The 23,142-nt window shown below is 36.4% G+C and overlaps 3 protein-coding genes across 4 annotated transcripts in view; 2 read left to right on the forward strand and 1 right to left on the reverse strand.

The window, feature by feature from the left end:
* Positions 1 to 1,633, forward strand: part of LOC132143667 (vang-like protein 1) — a 133,450-nt gene extending 131,817 nt beyond the window's left edge. The window contains exon 9 of the mRNA XM_059554092.1: positions 664 to 1,633. Coding sequence (XP_059410075.1) covers positions 664 to 924 — 261 coding nt within the window. The 3' untranslated portion in view covers positions 925 to 1,633. The remainder of the gene's footprint in view (positions 1 to 663) is intronic.
* A 3,941-nt stretch (positions 1,634 to 5,574) lies between these two features.
* LOC132143078 (calsequestrin-2-like) lies at positions 5,575 to 14,461 on the reverse strand. Of its 2 annotated transcripts, XM_059553233.1 has the most exons (12): positions 13,887 to 14,461; positions 12,567 to 12,651; positions 12,321 to 12,421; positions 11,894 to 12,005; positions 8,142 to 8,172; positions 8,076 to 8,106; positions 7,771 to 7,901; positions 7,631 to 7,676; positions 7,466 to 7,520; positions 6,860 to 6,960; positions 6,695 to 6,769; positions 5,575 to 6,017 (listed from the first exon to the last, which is right to left on the reverse strand). In XM_059553233.1, the coding sequence occupies exons 1-12, from the start codon at positions 14,121 to 14,123 to the stop codon at positions 5,823 to 5,825; spliced, it is 1,200 nt and encodes a 399-aa protein (XP_059409216.1). In that variant the 5' UTR covers positions 14,124 to 14,461; the 3' UTR covers positions 5,575 to 5,822. The 2 variants fall into 2 exon arrangements, with proteins under 2 accessions (XP_059409216.1, XP_059409217.1); XM_059553234.1 differs by lacking the exon at positions 8,142 to 8,172 and having other exon boundaries at positions 8,076 to 8,130; positions 11,890 to 12,005; positions 13,887 to 14,452.
* A 1,610-nt stretch (positions 14,462 to 16,071) lies between these two features.
* LOC132143668 (protein O-glucosyltransferase 1-like) lies at positions 16,072 to 22,865 on the forward strand. The gene is made up of 11 exons (XM_059554093.1): positions 16,072 to 16,199; positions 17,120 to 17,210; positions 17,322 to 17,465; positions 17,567 to 17,702; positions 18,079 to 18,200; positions 18,303 to 18,362; positions 18,439 to 18,538; positions 21,272 to 21,330; positions 21,437 to 21,604; positions 22,238 to 22,294; positions 22,652 to 22,865. The coding sequence occupies exons 1-11, from the start codon at positions 16,124 to 16,126 to the stop codon at positions 22,806 to 22,808; spliced, it is 1,170 nt and encodes a 389-aa protein (XP_059410076.1). The 5' UTR covers positions 16,072 to 16,123; the 3' UTR covers positions 22,809 to 22,865.
* Positions 22,866 to 23,142: the final 277 nt, after the last annotated feature.

The raw sequence follows: 23,142 nt of genomic DNA on the forward strand, positions 1-23,142 counted from the left end.
CGTAACCCCCAAGCCCCGGAAAAAAAAGTTTTTTCAGGATTTTTTTTGTTTTTTGTTTTAACCTACATAGTGTATTTAAATAATATTATGTGAGTCCTATGAGAGACACAAAACTGTAAAAATGTAAATGTTTGCTCACAGTAGTATGCCATGATTGAGCTGAATCTAGGATGCCATATGTTTGGATCAAGACTGATACAATGTGCCAGGTTTCAGAACAAGTTTGTGGAACTTTTAAAGCTGTTCACACCAAGGACGATAACTATAAAGATAACGATAAAAAATAGTTCTAAAAACCGTTCTCAATATTAAAGAATAGCAGAGTCCACACTACAGCTATAGGAAAAAAGGCACAGAGAAACAATATAGTTGGAATCACTTTCAGATTTATTTTTTCCAGCTGATGAATCCATCCTTCTATAACGAGCTCAAGAATTATATAAGAAAAAAAATCTTCATAGTTATCTTTCTTGGTGTGAACAGGGCTTTAGTGGAGTCAAAGGTATGATTGTTTAAGACGGCACTGAGATGGGGGAGGTACGTATCAGCTCGTCCAAGTTGAGGGAAGAACATAGTGAAATATGGAAAAACGGTGGTGTTTTCCTTTAAGCTCTCATCTACTGTTATTTGACTATAATGCTGAAGTGTGTTTTTGTTTTTCAGGCATTTCTGGAGAGTTACCTGACCACAGGCCCTACACTGCAGTATGGAAAGGACCGCTGGCTTGCCAGGCAGTGGACCCTTATCAGCGAAGCCTCAGTTACCAGTGGTCTGAAAGATGGGACCATTTTTCTGCTAAAATGCATTGACTTTAGCCTAGTAGTCACTACCAAAAAGATACCTTATATTAAGCTTGATGAAGAATTCATTGACCCAAAGTCACACAAATTTGTGCTTCGACTGCAGTCTGAGACTTCAGTTTAGAGATTTTTTTTTTCTCAGATTTTCTTCTGGGATATATTTTTATTCCACTTTCAAGTAATATATATGTATATCAAATGTTTAAAAATATTTCTTTTTCTTTTATGAATTTGTTTTGTTCATGCTTAAATGTTCATTGGAATTAACACGTTTGCAGTCAAACCAAAAAAAAAAAAAGTCATATCAGATAAAACTGTTATGGAGGTTAAATATAATTTCTGACACTACCTATTAATGTTTGTAAAATACAGAAACAGTAAAGGATGGCGGATAGTGGGTGCAGTCAAATACTTTTTCAGTGGACCACAGAGAGATGAATGGACTCAAATGGGCACATTTTCTCTGCCTTGCTACTCTTTATAAAAACACTCTGGGAATATGATCTGCAGACATTCTGCAAGATCCACAATAGTGCAGTTGGAGCTGAAAAGATGAGACTTTCAGGAACATTGGCCAATTACTTTATCGTTATAGTAACAGGTTTTCCCATCATAACGTTCACAAGCACATCTTCTCAGACAAATGACCTACTACTACTGTAAATGCACATCAAACATTTCCAAGGCACATTTATAACAGTCTTGTTTGTGCTAATAGGACACGTCTTTGTTTATATAAATATATAACATTACACAATTAAAATTATGCAAAAAGTATGTCATATTTTTGACTCACAGTTTATCACTGACTTTTTAATCTTATAATTGTGATTTAAGTAAAAACTTAAATAATTCTGAAATAAAATGTAGTTATTAGATTAAAAATAATAATGAAAAAAATGAAGTAGGCCAGAGTTTTTACAAAAAGTCAAAATTCGAATAATTATGACATGAAAAGCTGATATTTAAATTAAGCTCTTGGTGAGATATAAAATCTGGTGAGATTTTTTTTTTTAATGGATGCAAATACAGTTAAGCTAATGGTGCTGAAGGATACTGTCAAGTTTTTTGAGAAATTAACAGAGAACATGTACCTATTTTTCTTTGTGGCACAATTCTTCTTTTTTTTTCTCGTGACAATTAGAAATATGATCACTAAAACCATATGCTTAAATCCCAGATCTCTGGGAATAAAGAGCTGCTTGGCCTGTACTCTGCATGTCATGTATTTTAAGAGGTGCACTTTCCAAGCAGACTGTAGGGAGTTGTAATTGGACATGGACTCAATTTGAGCTGTTCAGATGAGTAGATGTGTAATCTCTTGTGTCCTGTCCTGTTTCTTGTTCTATGCCTTACAGCAGTGTAGCTATAAAAACTGTCCCAAACAGCTCATGAGAATGTCATGAAGGTCTATGAAATTAAAGAATGTCCCCGCAGAGAACTAGAATGTTTTGTCTGCCAATGTTGAGATACTGCTGAGAAACAACTGGTCATGATCACTGGTCATTTTACCTTGATTTAGAATGTTGCTGTCAGCCCTTGTTAAGGACCGCAAAATTGTTCTAAAACTGATTTTTTCAGAGTGGGTAATTTTAAAAGGATTGTTATCACAAGTGTTCAAATATCATGTCATATCTATGCAGAACATAAAATTTAATTTTCTATTTATTTAGAAAGAATAGACTGCCTGAAATATATATCAGTTAAAGGGATAAATTACCCAACATTTCTCACAACTTCTCCTTTTGTGTTCCACTTTACTTTTACTTTTACTTATCACTTGACATTTTTCTGTCATTGGAAGAATTAACAATCACAGCACCCTTGAGTTGGATTTTTAAGTTACACTTTTTACTTTGGGTTTTTATCATGGGTCATTATTATTGTTCACTCGTCCCTCATTCTCTTCTATATTCCAATGTTATCAAATGCTATTTTTTTGCTAAAACTTTTATATTAAGACGTTTTTTAAGACCGTGATGGTGTGGACTGAGTTACTTTATATAAACCACTTATAATGTGACTGTGCCTCTGCTTTTACACATTGTGTGTATGTATGTGTGTTAAGTCATTCACAATTTACAACTCGCATCTCACTTGCTGAAGGGCACTCTTTGTATGCCTGATTTTGTTATAACAAATGCTTCAAAGCTCACATCATACATTTGAATAAAACACATTTTTAATAACACTGAAAGTAATCTGGAACCTTTCTTACAGACAAATATATTGTTGAGGTTGTTGAACTGTAGGCATGGTTTATAACTGTATTTTGATCTTTTGTCCTGAATAAGCTCATATAGGCCACATTATAAATATTCATTCCTTTTGATTCCAAATAACGAAAGGGTAAACAAATCAGCAGTGTCGCACTCTAAGTTTAGAGTGTACTTTTAACCCTGTGAGACACTACTGTATGTGCATATACATGCCGTGGCAGTAAATCACTCAAGAAGCCTTTCTGTGATTCAGTACAAAGGTGAAACTGCAGTTTTTAAACTTGCCACACTGGATTTTCACCTCAGTTTTGCCAGAGCTTGGCTGCCCTCATAGGTCACATCAGACATGTGGTTGGTCTAGTTCATATGTGCAAGTCATATGTGTATGAGTCATATGGGCGGCATCTGGATTATCATTAATCTTGTTGGAAAAAAGCATCCATATGAAGGTGAGGGTAACTGAGGCTGAGGTTAAGTGTTCTGCATTCCAGTTTAATCACTTAGTCTAGTGGTGCACAGATGTAGTTTCTACTGAATTAAATTACTTTGCAGCCCCATCTGTAGATGTTCCTCCATACTGCTGAGCTAAAGATGTTAGGTTCTAAAATCATTATCAGAAAGTTAAGAAAACCAAACATTTACATGCAGTAGCTATCCTACACTAAAGTATACAATATACATTCACTGGCCACTTTATTAGGTACACCTTGCAAGTACCCTTTTGTCTTCAGAACTGCCTTAATTCTTTGTGTAATAGATTCAAGAAGGTGTTGGAAACATTCCTCAGATTTTGGTCTATTTTGACATGATAGCGTCATGCAGTTGATGCAGATTTGTCGACTGCATGATGCGAATCTCTCGTTCCAGCACATCCCAAAGCTGCTCTATTGGATTGAGATCTGGTGACTGTGGAGGCCATCTGAGTAAGGTGAACTCATTGTCATGTTCAAGAAACCAGTCTGAGATGATTTGAGCTTTGTGACATGGTGCATTATCCTGTCGGAAGTAGCCATCAGAAGATTGGTACGCTGTAGTCATAAAGGGATGGACATAGTCAACAACAATACTCAGGTAGGCTGTGGTGTTTAAACAATGCTCAACTGATACTAAGGGGCCCAAAGTGTGCCAAGAAAATATCCCCACACCATTACACCATCACCACCAGTCTGAACCGTTGAGACAAGGCAAAATGGATCCATGCTTTCATGTTCTTTACGCCAAATTCTGACCTACCATCTGAATGTCGCAGCAGAAATCAAGATTCATCAGACCAGGCAACATTTTTCCAATTTTCTATTGTCCCATTTTGGTGAGCCTGTGTGAATTGTAGCCTCCATTTCCTGTTCTTAGCTGACAGGAGCGGCACCCGGTGTGGTCTTCTGCTGCTTTAGCCTATCTGCTTCAGGGTTCGATGTGTTGTGCATTAAGAGATGGTATTCTGCATACCTTGGTTGTAATGAGTGGTAATTTGAGTTACTGTTGCCTTTCTGTCATCTCTAACCAGTCTTGCCATTCTCCTCTGACCTCTGACATCAACAAGGCATTTCTTCCACACAAATTCCGCTCACTGGATATTTTCTCTTTTTCGGACCATTCTCTGTAAACCCTAGATTTTTTGAAATACTTAGACCAGCCCGTCTTGCACCAACAACCATTCCACGTTAAGTCACTTAAATCCCCTTTCTTCCCCATTCTGATGCTCGGTTTGAACTTCAGCAAGTCGTCTTCACCTGTCATGTGATTTGGCTAATTAGCAATTTGTGTTACCGAGCAACTGAACAAGTGTACCTAATAAAGTGGCTTGTGTGTGTGTGTGTGTGTGAAATTCAATTTAACGCATCTTTGCTAAATAAAAGTACTAATTAAAAAGTGTAATAATAATAATAAAAAATAAAAAACAATAATTATTATACGGACGCCAAGCTTTTGAATGCTATAGTGTATAATGTTACAAAAGCTTTTTATTTCAGATAAATGCTGATCTTTGGATCTTTCTATTCATCAAAGAATCCTGAAAAAAAAAAATACTCAATTGTTTTAAATATTGATAATAGTCATAATAATTGTTTAGTTTACTGTACTTCTTTAAAAAAAACATCTTACTGTTCAGAAATATTTAACTGGTAGTTTAAATAGGGACAGTCCATAGACTTCTGGTATTTTTTATACACAGCTAGTTTTAAATACTATAACCTAATCCAAACAGAAAACTTGTTTTCACAAATTAGGGTATTGCTAGATGCCGCCAGAAGGACATTTAATTAGATTTAATCAAATTTCAACTAAACAAGTTCTGCTTCTTTCCATATCTGTGTCTGTTATTATGTGTAAGATATATGTACGGATACATATACATGAGATTAACTGTTCTATTTTTCTATGTATGTGTATTATTTTTTTTTATTTACGTTTATGCTGGAAAGAAACTTAAGATTTAGCTTTTTACAAATTTGTCCACTAAACATGAAGAAATATAGGTACATTTAGCAATGTTAATAGAAACAGATTATACAACTGAATATTTTGTGTTCTTTATTGAACGTTGATACAAGTAATACTACTGAACAACTTATTTCCTGTAGCCATATTACAGTTCCAGATGAATATACAGCAGCAGAATTATAATATGTCATTATATGTTTTGCATTATCAGATGTCTCTTGCTGGCAATGCAGACAGTTTTATAATAAATCAAGTCAACTCTGTAATTAATAAACCATCAGTCATTAAAATTAACAGAATCAATACAATCTGTGGCAAGATCATTACAGAACTATGTTGTTATAGTTTTTGTATATACCACTTAATCATAATCATCATCATCACCATAATGGTCTTCATCACTACTATCATCATCGATATCGTCGTCGTCGTCGTCGTCATCATCATCATCCTCAGTGTTGACCTTTCCAGAGAGAACGTCCTCTATCCAGTCTTCCAGCTCCTCCGCTGACGGTAAAGCTTCATCATTAGGCATGTTCAACCACACACTGTCAGCCTGATCAACACACACACACACACACACAAGTAAACACAAGTAAAAGATGATAAGAATACAGAATATTTAGGCTTTGAACCTTATTTTCTGTGAATGTGTGATACTTCTAATTCATTAGGTAAATAAATATAAGAGTAAAAAAAGAACCGTAAACCAACTATTTAACAGTTTGTTTATAATTATAATTAATTGTTTGCATTATCAAGCAGCATAAAGGACTGTTTTAGAAGCGAATGAGGAATGTCTACTTTTCAAATTAAAATTAGATTTGATTTAACTGACTTAAAAATAAATACATAACCCTTTAAGAAAAAAAAATAGAAAATTATCTTTTAAGATTATTCAAGTAATTTTTGCAGCTGACCACTGGTCTTATGTTAAAATTCAGGTGGCATATGGTTTGAAAGCATAAATATGGTTTTCAAATATGTGCAGCAATGTTATATTATTTTCTGTATATTATACAGAAATTAATATATTATTATTTTTATTATTATTATTATTATCTGTGTATGTTATATACTGTTATGTAGTTCTGTATATTATTTAATTGTAGAAGTAGAATATTTCAGCAGTTGTTCCACCTGTAAAATATGTGATTAGATGGTTTATTGTGTTGTATATCATGAATATGTTATGTGGATGAAGAGACATTTTCAAATGAAATTGTTACTCACATCAGTCACATTCACCACACCAATCTGGGGTCTGAAAAGGTCCACCTTAAAGGTTTTCTCCCAATATGTAGTTAACTGAAGACAAATTAACCATCACAATATGGACACAAAGTTTAAGTTCAAGCAGTGAAACACTGTGTAGAAATGGAGGGAATATCGTCTCACCAAAGGAAATTCATCAGGATCAATCCAAACTATGCTGAGATCTGGGTTTTTAGTATTGTCCCTTGCAACCTCCTTTAGAATTTCCAGGAATTCATAACCGTCTATGAAATGAAAAAGGAATAAGCACAAATGAAATGTTAAATGTTAATCTTTATTTGACACTCTAACTTTAGCATTCACTATTCTACATTATTCTATTTAAAATAATAATAATAATAAATAAAAATCTAACTAGCTTTCTAATCTTTTTGTATTCTATTTTATTTCATTTATTATACAATTATAAAAAAAGACCTCTAACACTAGCTTGCTCTATTGTTTTTCTGTTCTATCTGTTTTCTTTTTATTTATTATATTATTTAAAAGTCCTTGCTACATGTACTGCGTTTAAGCTAACTGAGACTTGTTATAGCACTTTTATATAATTGCTCTTTTGTTGTTTTTGATTGCTTCCATTGTCCTCATTTGTAAGTCGCTTTGGATAAAAGCGTCTGCTAAATGACTAAGTAAATGCAATTAAGACAATCATTCTGTGATAATTAATCATGTCTTGGTAATGGCAACAAGAAATGTTCAGCTTGTTCTCAGTTATAAAGAATTGAACACCTGGATCCTCCTCCTCAGCAAAGGCCACAATGTGTATTCCGTCCATGTCATCCTCCTGTTGATTGAGCAGAGACAGATCACTTCAAGTAAAGAACCACCAGCCATTTAATTGACAGTTAACTTTTAATAGGCCTACAGACACTCCCACAATACAGTCTTGCTCACCCAAGTCTCAAACATGTCCTCAGCACGAAGCTTTCTCAGAGTAGGCCTGAGTGAAGATCAAACACTGTTTTTAGAATGAAAATTTATATTTTAGATGATCTCTGGCAATGGCAAAGTTCTGAAGATGCCACTGATAACACCTTCTGTGTTGATTAACAAAATCCACTATCTCCTCCTCTGTGTTGGGTTTGCCAGGAATGGTCACAGGCTCGTCCATGAAGGGCTCATAGAAATCGATTTCATTCATTTTTAGTGTCAGCTGTTTAGCCACCTGCAGCAAGAACCAATTACAAATTAAGCCAATACATAATCCTTTTTCCTCAGAGATGGAAGAGACGCAAGTATCCTCTAACTCTTGTGATTATAAATACAAATTCTTCTATATCAGAATAGCACATCTCATTGTTTTCATTCTTGTTATTGTTAAGGAATGGACTGTACGCACCCCTTTGTCAAAAGTGGCAAAAAACTTCAACCTCTCTGGAACCTCTCTGCAGTCTCTGCTTGGAACCTCTCTGCAGTCACCAGAAAAGCCTTATAATCTGAGAAATAAAAAGAACATAAGAAAAATACAAACACAAATCTAAAAAACTAATAACATGGCAAACAGTGGCAGTGCTGAAGCACTACAAAGCTACTGCTCTCACAACATAACCAGAGGTCACAGCAAAGTCTTCCCAGCTAAAATGGTACTTTTAATAAAAGCTGAAGAGCAGTCTTGTAAAGAAATTAAGCCTTTTTTTGTCATTTTCTCTGCTGTGCCTTTTTAGGGAATGGCTCACTGTATTGATCTCTTTGACCAATTAGGCAGCATTTAATAGTCTGTGATGTTATCATAGTCCCTGTTTTTTCTTCCTCAATGAAATTAATGTACTATATTTTAGATTAATATTTTTATTTTATTTAATATTTTGTATTTGGGAGATTTAATTTTACGCAATAGTCATCCTTTCATTACCGGTTTGTCACTTTTTTGAGCACATAGACCTGAAAATGTAGTAAATCATGAATGCTTTAGAGCCCAGACTTAAGTTTTGTCTCTTTTTCAAGAAGACACTTGGAAGACACTTTTAGTGAAATAGCTGTTTACTAGGAATTTTTTTTTTTCAAATATATATTTTCCAAAACATGTTTTCCTTTAAAACTGCAAGAAAACCAAAGCCATGAATCTAAACAAGTTTTGTTTCAAATCTGTGGTTGATATTTGCTCAAAAAAGTAGCTTTTGAAAAAGATTTTGTTTGGAAAAGGTTTAAAAAATCTGTGGCCATAATTCATGTCAAACACGCACTAATTATTACACATAATTAGTCCTCGTATCATGTGTACATTTCAAAATTGCTACTTAAGAATGATTGCATTACATTTTCTCTACTTTTTGCTGATTCTCACTAGGTGTAATGGAAGATCAAGTTTTGGTATGAGTTTGGGTTTGACTTTGAGTTGGTTTCCTGTTCTGTTTCCTTTGTTTGCTTTAGTTAACATTGCTGTTTGATTAATTCATCAAACATTTTTTCTGAATTCTTTCACTCTGTTTGTGTTGTTTATATTTAGATATATGTTATATTTTTCTGTCACTCTTTGTGCCATCTTTGTTCACATTTTGCTGGTTGGTCTGTTCAAGTGTTTTGATATTTCCAGAATCCTGAGTAACTTTGTTATTTATGAGTGTTTGAGTAAATTGAGGCAGCTGCAATTAGATCCTGCTCTTTTATACCTGCTTACAACCATGACGTGACAGATAGATGGAACCCTACATAAAATATGAATCTAGTAGCTCCATCTCTCCCGGGTAGATTACTCCCTTGAAGAGTACAAACAGAGATATTTAGACATTGCTCATCTCTCACTCGTAATGACAACGACAGACTCTGTTTGAGGGGCAGGAATCAGCGCTCAGATAAAGACATGGCTGCCTGGAAATGCTCCTCAAGAGACGTTTGTGGAATATGTGAACTGCGTCCTTTTCCAATGTGGATCCCACTTCACCATCAGCAAGAGAGAAGAAGATCTTTACCCACCCAAAGTCTAGCCCATCCAGCAAATCATTGATCACTCCATGGAAACTGAACCAGAGCCCATCACAGACCCAGAGCCAAAGTTGATGCCCACAAAAGACCAGGTGCCAGAGCTTATGGCCTCTGTGGAGCCAAAGCCTGCAGACACATCTGTCCCAGAGGAAAAAGCTGGCCTACCAGTCTGACGAGGTGCGAGAGCCAGCAACACTGTGTTTTCCAGTGGGCATGCTCATGGAGCTCGAGAGCATGGAGTGGTGCCACAACCATACCCCCATTGCTGAGGGTGAGCTGCAGCTGGTCTATGTGGTATTAGATGAGGATTTCTTCCCCAAAACCTCACTTTCCCACTATTTCTGCCCAGCCCTAAGTCTTTTGTATCACCCCTGGTTCTGCTCAGGCCTGAATCCAGGGTGCGATTTGTGAAAATAACAGGGGGGGATGTTTTGAAACATTTTAATTCATAAAAATAATTAGTGAGAACATGAACTAAATGATGTCATGCACTAATTAGCATATTTAAGACGTAAGTGTGTCGTATTGTATTGCCTCCCTATGTTCACATACTGCAATTTAATTTAGCCATTTAATTTAATTCTCAATAAAACAGTTTTTATTACTATATTTTAATGTTTCTGTTGTCAGACAACGGAATGAATATTATGATGACTGAATGGACCTTGGCTTGGTCCATTAAGACTACATAACCAGCTCTCAAACATTAATCTGCACTAATGAAATCAAATACACATACGATAAAGTCAGTGGTTGTGCTGTGACTGATGTCGGCTATACTTGCTTGTAAAATAGAGTTAGAAGCAACAGAATATATATATTTTTTTTTACTGAAAGTGCTGCTCCTCTCTGCGCTCGCTGAACACAGCAGATACAGAGAGAGAGGCTCGCGCTGCGAAAGAGAGACCACGCGCTCGTACGGTAGCACCAGAGAGTCTCAGAGACTAAATAATGATTGCCCAAAAAGTCGCTAGATTTGTCACAAGTCGCTTTTTTGGAAAAAAGTCGCTAAAACTAGCGACAAAGTCGCCCAGTTGGCAACTACACTGCCCAGCGGACCGGCTTCAACCGTCTCGCAAGTGTTGATAGGCTATTATTCGTGGGGTGTAACCAATCAGATAGCGGCATGGGCGGGACATTGAGCAAGTCTGCTGAGTGGTGAATACAGAGAGGCTGCACGGCAGCTATATCAGAGCCAGCCAGCCAAGTAGTGCATTTTAAAATTAAATTGAAATTAAATTGATTAATCAAACCACGGATCCATAAGTTTTGTGATCCGTCTCACCACTAGTGTAGTAGCACTGATCACTTTGAGGGGGGGATAAATTTATCCCCACTGGGGATAAAAATAATTAAGCGGAGGCAGGTATACATTGACCATAGGAAATCCTACGCCCTGGACTCCACTTTGGCCCTCTGACCCCTTGGCTCCCCCTGGGCTCCACAGAGTTCCGTCACTCCACAGATTCCACAAGGCACCCTCGTCCCTCTGGCTCCGGCTTGATCAGTTGTTGACCAGTTTCCACCACGGTCTTCAAGTCTTCTGGCTGTGCCTCATCCCTCCATCCCTCTTGTTCTGCCAGGCTCCTCCTTCCCTCCAGCTTCAACTTAGTACTCAATGCGTCCAGCTCTGGCCTGGCCTGCTGAGTCCTCATCAACTCTGCGGTCCTGTGAGCCTGAGCCTTGACTCTCAGGGTCTCAGGAGTCTCCCTGGGTCTTTGGCTCATTAGTTAGTATCTGCCTTGGCCCATCTCCACCTCAGTTGGTCAGGCTCCTGACTACACCATGGTACTGCATCCTAGCGGCTCTGTTGAGGGTCACTTTCTGATCCCCTTGACATCTACTCCTTGGCTCATCCTGCCATCATCTCCTCCCTGGGTTCTACCCTGACCCTTCTGCCAGCTCCACAATCACTTCCTAAACTCCCTCCTTGCCTCCTTTTTTTGGACTTATGTTAAGACGCATTGACACACATTTTAAAAGCAGGGTACTGTCACAGTACACAGTACATCACATTTTGGTTTGAGTTATTTTTTCACACTTTACTTTTTTCTTTGTAAGATCTTTTTCAAGGTCCCCTTGAATAGAAATCATGTTCCGGGGAGGTCTACTTGGACCACAGGGCCTCGCGCAATTGTGTGGTTTGTGTGGAGCCTAAACACTACTGATTAGAGCATATCTGTAAAATCATAGTTTTACATGCAGAGTATATTGGTAAGCAAAAAAGCCACTCACGTTCAGAGTCTTCCCCCTTAAAGTATCCTATTAGGCGTATGTCTTCATCCATTCGCTCAAAGGCACGTTGTTCCATGGGATTACTGATCAACTCCACTGGGTCCTCCAGCAGCTGAAGAATGATGTAGAACAGACACATTATGAAAATTAACTGAAAGGTTAAGTAAGAAACATTATTCATATGTAAAAAAAAATCTTATAAAAATGTAAATGTATTTAATATTGCTTAATCAGCTTTAATACATTCATTTATACCACCAATCTACTTTATATAGGATTAATATGTAGAAATTACTCTTTAAAGTAACAATTGCAGGTTACTACTTTTGCAGTTAAAGAGCCATGTTAGCAAGATCCATAATCTTTAAAGCTGTTTAAACAATATATCAAAAATCACAGCCACAGTATATGCACAAATTTCACTCACATCTAGCAGGAATTCAACCAGTGTATCTGCAGAGAGCTCTCCATCAAACTCAATCACTCTTTCATCCTTAAACACATAGATGCTTCCTTCCTCCTCCAGTCCTAACGGACAAAGATCACATGATTCAGTGAGGATGCTGTGTGTCAAACCTCAACAATGCCAAGACATATGAGGTGTTTGTTACTGAAACTATAAAGTCAGAAAACTTTATCTAAAAAGCTATGTAATTAGCACAGTGACTCTTACCAAGCTTTTTTGCAACTTTAGCATCTTTATATGAGTCTACCAATCCAAAACCAATATCCTTGTCTTCGAGAACTTGAGCAGCAAGCTGGTGATGCATGGAAGAGACATATCAGTACCTTCATAGTGTGAGAATTATATACACAACTCTTGTCTATAATAGATATTTAGTCTGGACCAACACTTGTATATCTAAACGGTCATAAACCTGGAAAAGTTTTGTGTAATGTATGGCTGATATCTGCATATAGTTCAATCTATACTTCATTAACTGTTATCTTAAGTAAACCCAGCATTAGTGTTTTTGTCAGCCTCCAAATCAGGTCAGTCTTTACACTAAATTGCACATCAGGTACTGTCTAGACACAGAAAGCAGATGTCTGACACACTGGTGCAGCCAATTGTTACTCTATCAAGCATTTTTTATGGAGCATCTGAAACCATTTTTGATATTCAGGTTTATATAGTACTTCACTCAGCTGCTTATCCTGAAAAGCCTCAGATCTAGTATCTTCAAGGATATTTTATAAGTTAATGATTTCCAACTGGGGGTACTAATGCATGTTCCACAGATCACTTAGGTAAAAAAAATTGATTTGAAACTGGACACTCTGTCGATGACAAATGATTCGTGTCCAAAATAGAGAAAGAAAAAGAAAAGTCTTTAAAAATCGTATTTAAATGAATGTGCCAAGTTGGTATAAATGCAATCTTTGCATCATACTAAATATATCATACCAAAAACTCTCATACCACTTTAAATACAAATGTAATTTAGTTACATTTAAAAAAAAGGTACCTTACATGACCATCCAATAAAACTCCAATATAAAATATAAAAAAATACATATTTTTCATAAACCTTGAAAACAGTGAGTGTACAGTTTTTTTTAAGGTAAACATATCTTACAACCTAAAACACCAATAAAAAAGAGTTAAACTACTAAAAATATCTTACAACCTGAACTAACCTTATCATGTCAGAAAATTTGAAACTACAAGATATTTTAAGTGACTTGTGACTTTGACACAAAGGTTATTCAGCGGTCTTCTCTGATATAATTTCATGTTTTAAAATCAGATTAAAATTATTAAAGCTAAACTGTTAATTTTTTTATTAAAATTAATTTAAAATTAATAATAAAAAAATCCTGCCAGTTTCCACCTCTTGTGTGTGTGATACCTCCTCCCACCCAAATAAAAGTTCATCATAATACATATGATGCTCTCTGGTATGTTCTAAAAATATTCCATTCAATACATCTGTCCTTATTCATCCACCGAAAATTCCTCGGTTGCCTCTTTCTCTCAGTAATATCTTACCTCCAGAACCATCTCCCCCATGTGAAACTGCTGCTGGAGCTCCTTATCTGAAGGCAGGGGTTCGTGATACAGCAAACACATCATGTCATACTTCTTTAATGCCTTCTTGTAGTTCCTCTCATTGACATTAAGAACTCTGTCCTTTCCATCGAAACTGGGAAACTCCAGACCCTCCTCTGCAGAAGAGTACAGGAGAAAATCCATGCAGGAAACCAAGACAAGCCAGACAGACAGCATAGCAATGATTAAACAGGTGAATGAAAAGAAGAGACTGATGGAAAAAGTCCAGGTAAGATCCTGCAGGACAGTGAGGCTAACCAACAAAATGAGACTCAATGTGTAGCTCTTCAGCACTAAAAAACATCTAATGCTACAGTATCTTCCTCCCTCTGCCACCTCAGCTCTTCCCAACAATTAGGCAAAGACATCATAGGATAAGATATTTGATAGATGTTCCAATGAGTATTCCCCTGGTGAATTTAGGCCTCTTTTCGTGACCCACTCATTTAAAATCTAAAAATAAATCATGATCTGAAGAAAAAGAGGACAGATATGAGTGCCATAGGGAATGACAGTTCAGGTCCTCAAGATGTAGATGATAATCATTGTGAAGAAAAAAAAAACTACATTTAGGTAATCTGAAACCATTACAAAGAGTCCTATGTACCTACAGTTAGGATACACTTTCAGAAAAAAAAGGTACAAAAGCTGGTGCTGGAGCAGTACCCTTTCAAAATGCAAACATGTACCTTATTTACCCTACATAAGTGTTTAAAAGGTACAAAATTAGTAACTACAGTGTACATGTTATTTTTTTCTGAGAGTATAATAGGAATACAGGTTAATAGGAAAATCTTGACAGAAGATAAGACATCTTGAATAATACAAAGGTTATACTGTATGGATTTAAATGATGGGTACCAGCTCCAGATGAGAGTAAAAGGTAAAAAGATAGCAAATGGTTGTGCAAAGAAGTACTTTGCAAGGAAAAGAGATATAATCATAAATGTTAAATTTACAGTAATAAGAGCATAATTAAACAATAAATGAGGAGCAGATGGCAAAAACGATGGGAGGAAGACAGAACAGGCAGATAGTTTTATAGCATGCAAATAAAAATAAAAGATCAAACCATAATCTCCAGATTTTGGCCCATTTTAGGAGAATAAGATGGGAGAAGAAGCCCCCCCCCCCCCCCTAAGAACAATGTCCATTTACTGATAAATTGTAACACATTTACATAAGTTTAGCATAGGATCATTAAGCATGACCCAACAGACTTATAGTTAACAGTTTAGTTGTAATGGCACAAAAAATGTAAATATGAAAGCCCCTGCCCCTGGAACAAAAATGACCCACTACCCAGGGCAAGATGCCCCAAGCGGTATCTGACCTTTAATTTTTTAATAATTTAATTTTCAGGAAATAAATGCCATTAACTTAACTGGTAAAATTTGATTTTCCAATTTAATTTGAATAAATTTACTGAAATGGAATGTTTATTTATGACAAATAAAGTTCAGAAGCATTACAGAGAGAAGTATCTGAAAGACAATTACATTCAACATTTAAACCTGAAAACATGTCACAATATAGCAACAGTTACAATGCAGTGAAACTGCACTATTCCACTCACTTTTAATGACCACTGAAGTGTACTGTATTGTTCTTAGGCTGTGGAATTATTAAATAACAACCATCTAAATAACAATAACAAATGAGGATGTCCCTGGATGTCAGGGGTTATTGGTTTGACCACTTAGAATTTGTCCCCAAATATATTGTATCTAAATACAGTTTTTTTATACCCTCATAATCAATACATTCAATTAATATTGTATTGTATATTGATTTACAGTACTACCCATTAAAAGAAGCCGCAGTGCCACCTACAGGCCTATGTGTTTGTGAAGTGTAGTCTGTTGGGGCAAGAACAAGCGAGATCAGGACTTGAAAGGACTACTTTTATGTTAACAATGTAGACTAATAAGGCTATGCACTAAAAGGCTAAATTGGAATTTGAGGCCCTGAGGAACTCTTCACGTGTCTCTGGAAAGCGTCCATAACTAAGGGCAGCATGGTTGCTTTACTAAAATTCCCTAGTTAATCCAAAGTCTAGAGATCCACTAAAATACTTTATTATTTTTACGTCAAAGTGGGGACTTTTAATCTAGTTTCAGACCATACTAGTACATTCATCGACTTCTCCTCAAGTCTCGCTTAATTGATGCAGAAAAATGGAGCTGCCATGGCTGCTCATGCCGTCTTTTATTCTTTTGCTGAATGGAGTTGAATTGTGTCTTTCAGATAATGGTGAGAACTTAGACAAATTTGGTTTGATGCTGACAATTATCTATCTTTGTTCGGTCGCGTTTTAACAACGTTCACAACTGAATCTACTGTAGATTTCTTTACTTTACCTGCGTCTTTTAGCATTAGCGGAGTTTAGACCCAGCAAATCTGATGTTTTTGCAAGTCTCAAATTCATAAATTCATAGCATTACATGTTTTATGCATTACCAATATATATATATATATATATATATATATATATATATATATATATATATATATATATATATATAATCTTGTTCAGTATTTTGTCTTGTTTTATAAAATCCAAACATCCTTAAATGAAGATACATTTACTTGTGATGCGAATTAACGTTATATGAAGTCTTCTTCAAAATCTTCTTAAAATCTGAGTTTATGCTTAAAACATTAAATATCTTTTGATGTGGAAATGAAATGTTTTTTCTCTTTTTTTCCTTTGAATTAGGTCGATTTTTTTCCTGAGACCGCTGGCAAATGTTTGTTTTTGTTTAACCATAAACTCGTTGACTTGATCAAACTTGATCATTTTAAACAATTTCTCAGAAAACAAAACTTTTGCTTTTTAAGAAAATGACACGATTAGAGGTCTGCAGTGGAAAACAAGACAACATACTGAGGACAAGCATTGCATTTTTGCAGGGTGATCAGAGGTTACAGGGTTTTTTGTAAAATGAATAAAAAAATAATAGAGATCAGTTGCAAATTTCATTTTTAAACTTTTATGTATTGCTTATTTACATAATTTAGCTTCACAAAACCTGCAAAAAAAATTGTTTTGAAAATACAGCACATCTTACTATTAAAACCGTCAACAATCTGTGTTTAGAAAAAATATTGAACGAACAGATATTTTATTTATTTTTTTTTTATTTGTTTTTTCCTCTTTCTCTTTCCATCAGCCAAACTCTGGCAGTCATTAATGAGGAAGATCACAGAAGCCACAAATAATTACCAGCCATGCAGTCAGGAGAACTGCAGCTGTCATCTCAGGTCAATTTATAAAGTGGCCCTTGTTCATAGCAGATCTTCCCAAAGAATACACATTGCAGATGCATGCATCTGTGTAATGTAAACTTTCCTCCTTCACTCTTTTAATTGCAGTGTCTTGAAAGATGACCTTAGGCCATTTAAAAACGGCATATCTGAGGAGTTGATGGCAGACACAGTACACAGAGGTGTTGGTACGCACTACCAGATCATCGGGAACAAGTTGTACAGAGAACAAAGCTGCATGTTTCCAGCAAGGTTGGTGTAGTGTATGTTATTAATTTATTTCTTTTTTAAAACCATGATCCTATTGTGTGCGTATGGATGTTGAATATCAGACACTTATCCTTTCTTTGCAGATGCAGTGGTGTCGAGCACTTCATCCTAAAAGTGGTTAACCAATTGCCAGATTTGGAGGTGGTGATTAATGTGCGTGACTATCCACAGGTTCCTGGGTGGGTTCAGCCAGTCTTGCCTGTACTTTCTTTCAGTAAGGTGTGTACAGCCACATCCAGTGTAGCACCACTGAACAGTCTACTAATTTGATTGTATGGTATTGGTATATCTGTAGTATATTGTATATCCTGCTTAATTATATTAAGTTAGTTTACATTATTTTGTGCCTCTGCCTTCAGATTACTAACACTGACTGACTCGATAGCTTTCATTTTTATTAATGTCAAAATATATATATGTGTATATATGTATGTATCTTTTTTTGTAAAAGAATATACATGAAAAGAACATTCATGAATCTTCTATTTTCAACATTCAAAATGTAATTGTTTGTTAATATACAAAATTAGTATTAGTAGGATGAATTGTATTAATGTCTATTAATATTATAGTTATACTTTTGTTCATTATTTAGACGGCAGACTATCAGGACATCATGTATCCAGCATGGACGTTTTGGGAGGGAGGTCCTGCTGTATGGCCCATTTATCCCACTGGACTGGGCCGATGGGACCTCATGAGGGATGATCTGAAAAAGTGGGTAAAAAAAGATTTAAGAATGCTTGAGACAGGTGGTTAACTGCATTACATTGATTTCAGGCCATTATATATCTCTAATGTTTAGTTCACACACTTCAGATCAGCTGCTCAATGGCCCTGGAAGAAAAAAAATCCAAAAGGATTCTTTAGAGGCTCTAGGTCAGTTGCTTTTCCAACATAGTTAAATGCAGTGTTGTTTTCTTCATAAGCTGATCGGTTTTGCCAATCTTTGTAGGACCAGTTCAGAAAGGGACCCTCTGATCCTTCTCTCAAGAGAAGCCCCTGAAATTGTGGATGCCGAGTACACCAAGAACCAGGCCTGGAAGTCAGAAAAGGTTTGTTTATCCTTATTTAATATATAAAAGGCATCCTTGATCAGTATCGCACCATTCATTTGCTTAGGCTACCGAACTTGGTCCCCTGACTGAGCCTAGTTTCTGGCATCCCTAAATCTTTTATAATATGATACTATGGCCAACTAACAGTAAAAAGTGCCCAGAAAAGTGCCCTGTATTAACTACAAGTTCATAAAAATGTAAATGTGATGCCCATACTGCCTTTGATGTGGTGTCAATGATGGGAAAAAAAATGTTTGCTGGTCAAAAGCTTCGTATTTGAACTTGATTAAAATGTTAATAATATAATGACACCTACAACGATGCATATAAATGTAGCAAAACTTATTTTTAGGCCTATACATCTATATGGTAACACTATACAACAAGATTTCATTAAAGGGTTAGGTTGCCCAAAAATGAACATTAAGCCATAAATTACTCTCCCTCAAGTCATCCTAGGTGTATATGACTTTTTTCTTTCAGACGAATCCAGTCAGACTTGTATAAAAAAATTGTCTTTGATCTTTCAAGCTGTTTAATGACACTCAGCAGGTGTTGCAGTGAATCAGTCCAAAAGAAGTAATAAGGTCTCTTCTAAAAGAAGGTCCCGTTTTTCGTGGTTTTTTTGAAGCTTTGATTGTGTTTACAGTGTGCAATATAACATGTGTACATGTTTCGCGTGTAAAATAAACACGGATGACGTATGGAGGTAGGCTTTGCACATGTGCCGCTCAGATGAGGTGAACGCGGAAGCGCAGTGGAGAGATCAAAACAAAACATGGTCACTAATTTTGAAATACAAAACAAGGATTTGTAAAGAAAAATGTCAGAGGATTTTGATAAAAGTGTTTAAAATTTTGTTTCGTTTTTATGTTTACATTCACTTAAGACAAAAACAGCTGTGTTTATAATGATATACTGACTTAGTTTTCTGCATACTGGTCGAAAAATATGAAAGAAGTCGGTTCCGGTCCAGAACAACCTTTTCTGCAGTGGAAATGAACGGAATGATTTGAGAATGGACACAAACCAGGAAACCGCACAGCAACTGCTTTTTCTCTGTGCTCACGCTTGTGCTTTGTGTGCACTGCACGCAAACAAGGCACAGGTTCTTTCCGTTCCTGCAATTTAATAGTTTTAAAGGGGTCATATGATGCGATTTCCATTTTTCCTTTCTCTCTGGAATTTTACAAGCTCTTGGTGCATGAAGAAGATCTGTAAAGTTTTGTGAACCTAGGAGAGGAGGTCATTCTGACTTTGCAATGAACAATCTGGCGCTTTGAATAAGCTGTAGAAGTATTTTGTTTTGTTATTAGTTAAGTATTTGCTGTTGAATGTTCAAATGCTGAGTTTTGCTTATCGTGTGTGTGTGTGTGTGCATCACGTGTGTGTTTGTGTGTGTTTGTGCATGTGTGGTAGTGTGATAAGCCCCTTTCACACTGCATATTGCCGGAACATTGCCGGGTCGCCTTCTGTGTGAAAGCAACCACGTCCCGGGATTGATTCCGGCATTGAACCCGGGTCGGGGACCTAGTAACATTGCCGGGGTCGACCCGGGACAAGCGCTGTGTGAACAAAAGCCAGATCTAATGCCGTGTTGAAGTGATGACGCGCGACTCTTTTACCGGCTGTTTTGAAGGAAGATCAACGTTCGTGCAAACTGTAGTGAAGCAGAGATCAGTTAGTTCCTCACTTTCCGCGCTGACACCGTGATCGTTCGCTAGCTTCAGTGAAAGTATAACGTGCCTAACGTTTTCGACTCGTATATTACACCACACACCCTGATGTCACGTGTCGTTACGGGATCTTTACGGGTTGTGTGTGAAAGCACGCACATATCCCGGGTAATCACTGGCAGTGTGAAAGTGCAAAATCTAGCGACCCGGGAACAATTGCCGGAACACTTTACCCGTGTATTTGCCGGAATGGCAGTGTGAAAGGGGCTATAGAGAGAGCGAGCGAGAGAGAGAGAGAGAGAGGGACATCACAGTGGAGTCAGCTGTCTTAACCGTCCGTGGCTTATGTACTAACACATATGAGCTTCATCACTGTGTCTGTCACACCACTCTTTTCCCATATCGGGCTTGAACTGATGGTAAAACTAAGGACATTATTAACTGTCTTTACATTTATTTTGAAAGATGAAGCTCACAATTATGGAAAGGGGCGTTACATTTCCGACGAGTGCTTGCTGTGTTCGGCCAATCACAATGCACTGGGTCAGTTGGCCAATCAGAGCAGAGTGCGCTTTTCGGAAAGAGGGACTTCGTAGAAAACGACGCGTTTGAGAGAGGCGGGTCATGGAGGACCAACAATAATGTACAGTATTTGAAAAAGAATGTGTTTTTTGAACATTATAGCATGTCAACATATTCTGTTACACCAAATAAAACAAATAAGGATCTTTAAAAAAGCATAATTTGACCCCTTTAAATCACATTAAATGCGAACGCAGGAATCGTTAAGCAGGATCGAAATGCACGTACCTTATCAATATTTGGAAATTAGGAACCGGTTCTAAAATGGAAATGGTTTTCGATAGCCAACCCTAGGAATCAGTTTTAAATGTGTTGTATTGCTTGGATTTTAAGGGGCATACAAGGACAGGCTTGGGAAACACTATGGTAGAGGTGCTTTAATATTTTCAGCAAACTCAAAATCAGTTTGTTTTATCATTCTGCTCTAGACATTTCAGAACAACTAACATATTTTTTTGTTGTTTTTCCTCAGGACACTCTGGGTAGACCCCCAGCCAAAGAAATCCCTCTAGTTGAACACTGTGAATACAAGTAATACCTATCTTATTTCTGCTTTTTCATGACCTATACCACTGAAACAGTGAACCAGCATTAAGATATTTTGTTATAGTTTTTTTTTGTTCTCTCCATCCATCAGATACCTTTTTAACTTCAGAGGTGTGGCTGCTAGCTTCCGTTTGAAGCATCTTTTCCTGTGTGGATCGCTGGTTTTTCATGTCGGCGAGGACTGGCTTGAGTTCTTCTACCCTCAGCTCAAGCCATGGGTTCACTACATTCCTGTCAAACAGGACTTGTCTGATCTGAGGTAACTTAAACATTTTGCTCTGGCTAGCTGATATCCACACTTTTCTTTAACACACATTTTCCCCTGTGTACCCTGTTGTGATTTTATGGTCAAAGTGTTTTACATTCTGTGCTTTTAATTATGTTAGCCGTTGGAGGTGAAGTTTGTTGTTTTTGCAGAATAAACCTATAAATACTTAACTAAATTGTAGCATTTGTCTTTGTTTTACATGCACATGTAAGGTATTATCTCCATTCACAATTTTGCAAAGTTTTATCAGTGGGCCTATAACAATGACAGAGGGTTCAAATCTAAGTTTGTGCTCATAATAATTTGAATTTCACAAAAGTATGTTACGTTTGTATTTCTATATCAAATGTCATGACCATGAGCAATCAAAGTGACAATTTCAGTTTAACATATTTGTCACAAGGGGGAAAAAAAAAGTTAACAATTAGTCAGTACATTGTAAATGAATTCTGTGTAACATCTTCAGCTGAAATGTTCTCAGTTTACTCCCCTTCATATTGTTCCAGACATGTTAAAGTAATTATCATCAAACAAATGAGATGTGTTCATAGAAATGTTAATGAAAACAGCAGGAGAGAACAGCTGATGTTCAAAAAACTAAACCATTTTTCTTTCTGTTGTTAGAGAACTGCTTCAGTTTGTGAAAGAAAATGATGCTGTAGCAGAAGAAATTGCTGTGAGGTAACATATTACTCATTCTTTTAATGAGTTCATCCTTTATTCTTGTATATACAGCTTATAGAGATTCATCAAAAAAAGAAAGACATTTCTGTCATGGTTCACTCACCCTCATGTCATTCCAAACCTGTATTACTTTTTTGGAAATATATCTGGAATATATATATATATATATATATATATATGGTTACCAGTATTGTTTAGACTAGCTTCTTTTGTTTTCTGCAGAAGAAAAAAGGTGCCTATAGTTTTAGAAATAGAGTATGAGTAAATGATCATTGCATTTCATTTTTGGCTAAACTGTCCCTTTAAGAAATTGTCTGTGCTAATACTAATATTTATGGTTCTGTTCTTTTTTAGGGGCCAGAACTTTATTCTGAATCATCTCCGTATGGAGGATGTGTCTTGTTACTGGGAGAGGCTCCTCACTGACTTCAGCAAGCTGCTCAAATACAAACCCAAGAGAAAATCTAATTACAATGAGATCATCCACAGAGCTAGCAGATCTGAACTCTGACCTGAGGAAATCATAATGGGGGAAACCTCATTTTTGTCTGCCTTCATTCTTGCTCTTCATTCTGTTGCTCTTTAAACTGATCTTTACAAGCTGACAAGAGCGTTTAAAGGCAGCTCTGTGTTGTTAATCCAGTGAATCCTGCCAAATGTCTCTAAGACTCTATATTGCTTCAAAGGTTAAGACTCAAGGAATGTTTTAAAATCAGTTCATTTAAAATATAGTGATCTGACTTAATTAAAAAAGACCTGTCCAGACCCTCATCCTCTGGATGTCAGAAATATTACACAGCTAAAATATGCTCAGTGTCTTCATAGCATTCATCACTCTCAACACA

Source organism: Carassius carassius, chromosome 7 (genome assembly GCF_963082965.1).
Source record: "Carassius carassius chromosome 7, fCarCar2.1, whole genome shotgun sequence".
NCBI lineage: Eukaryota > Metazoa > Chordata > Actinopteri > Cypriniformes > Cyprinidae > Carassius > Carassius carassius.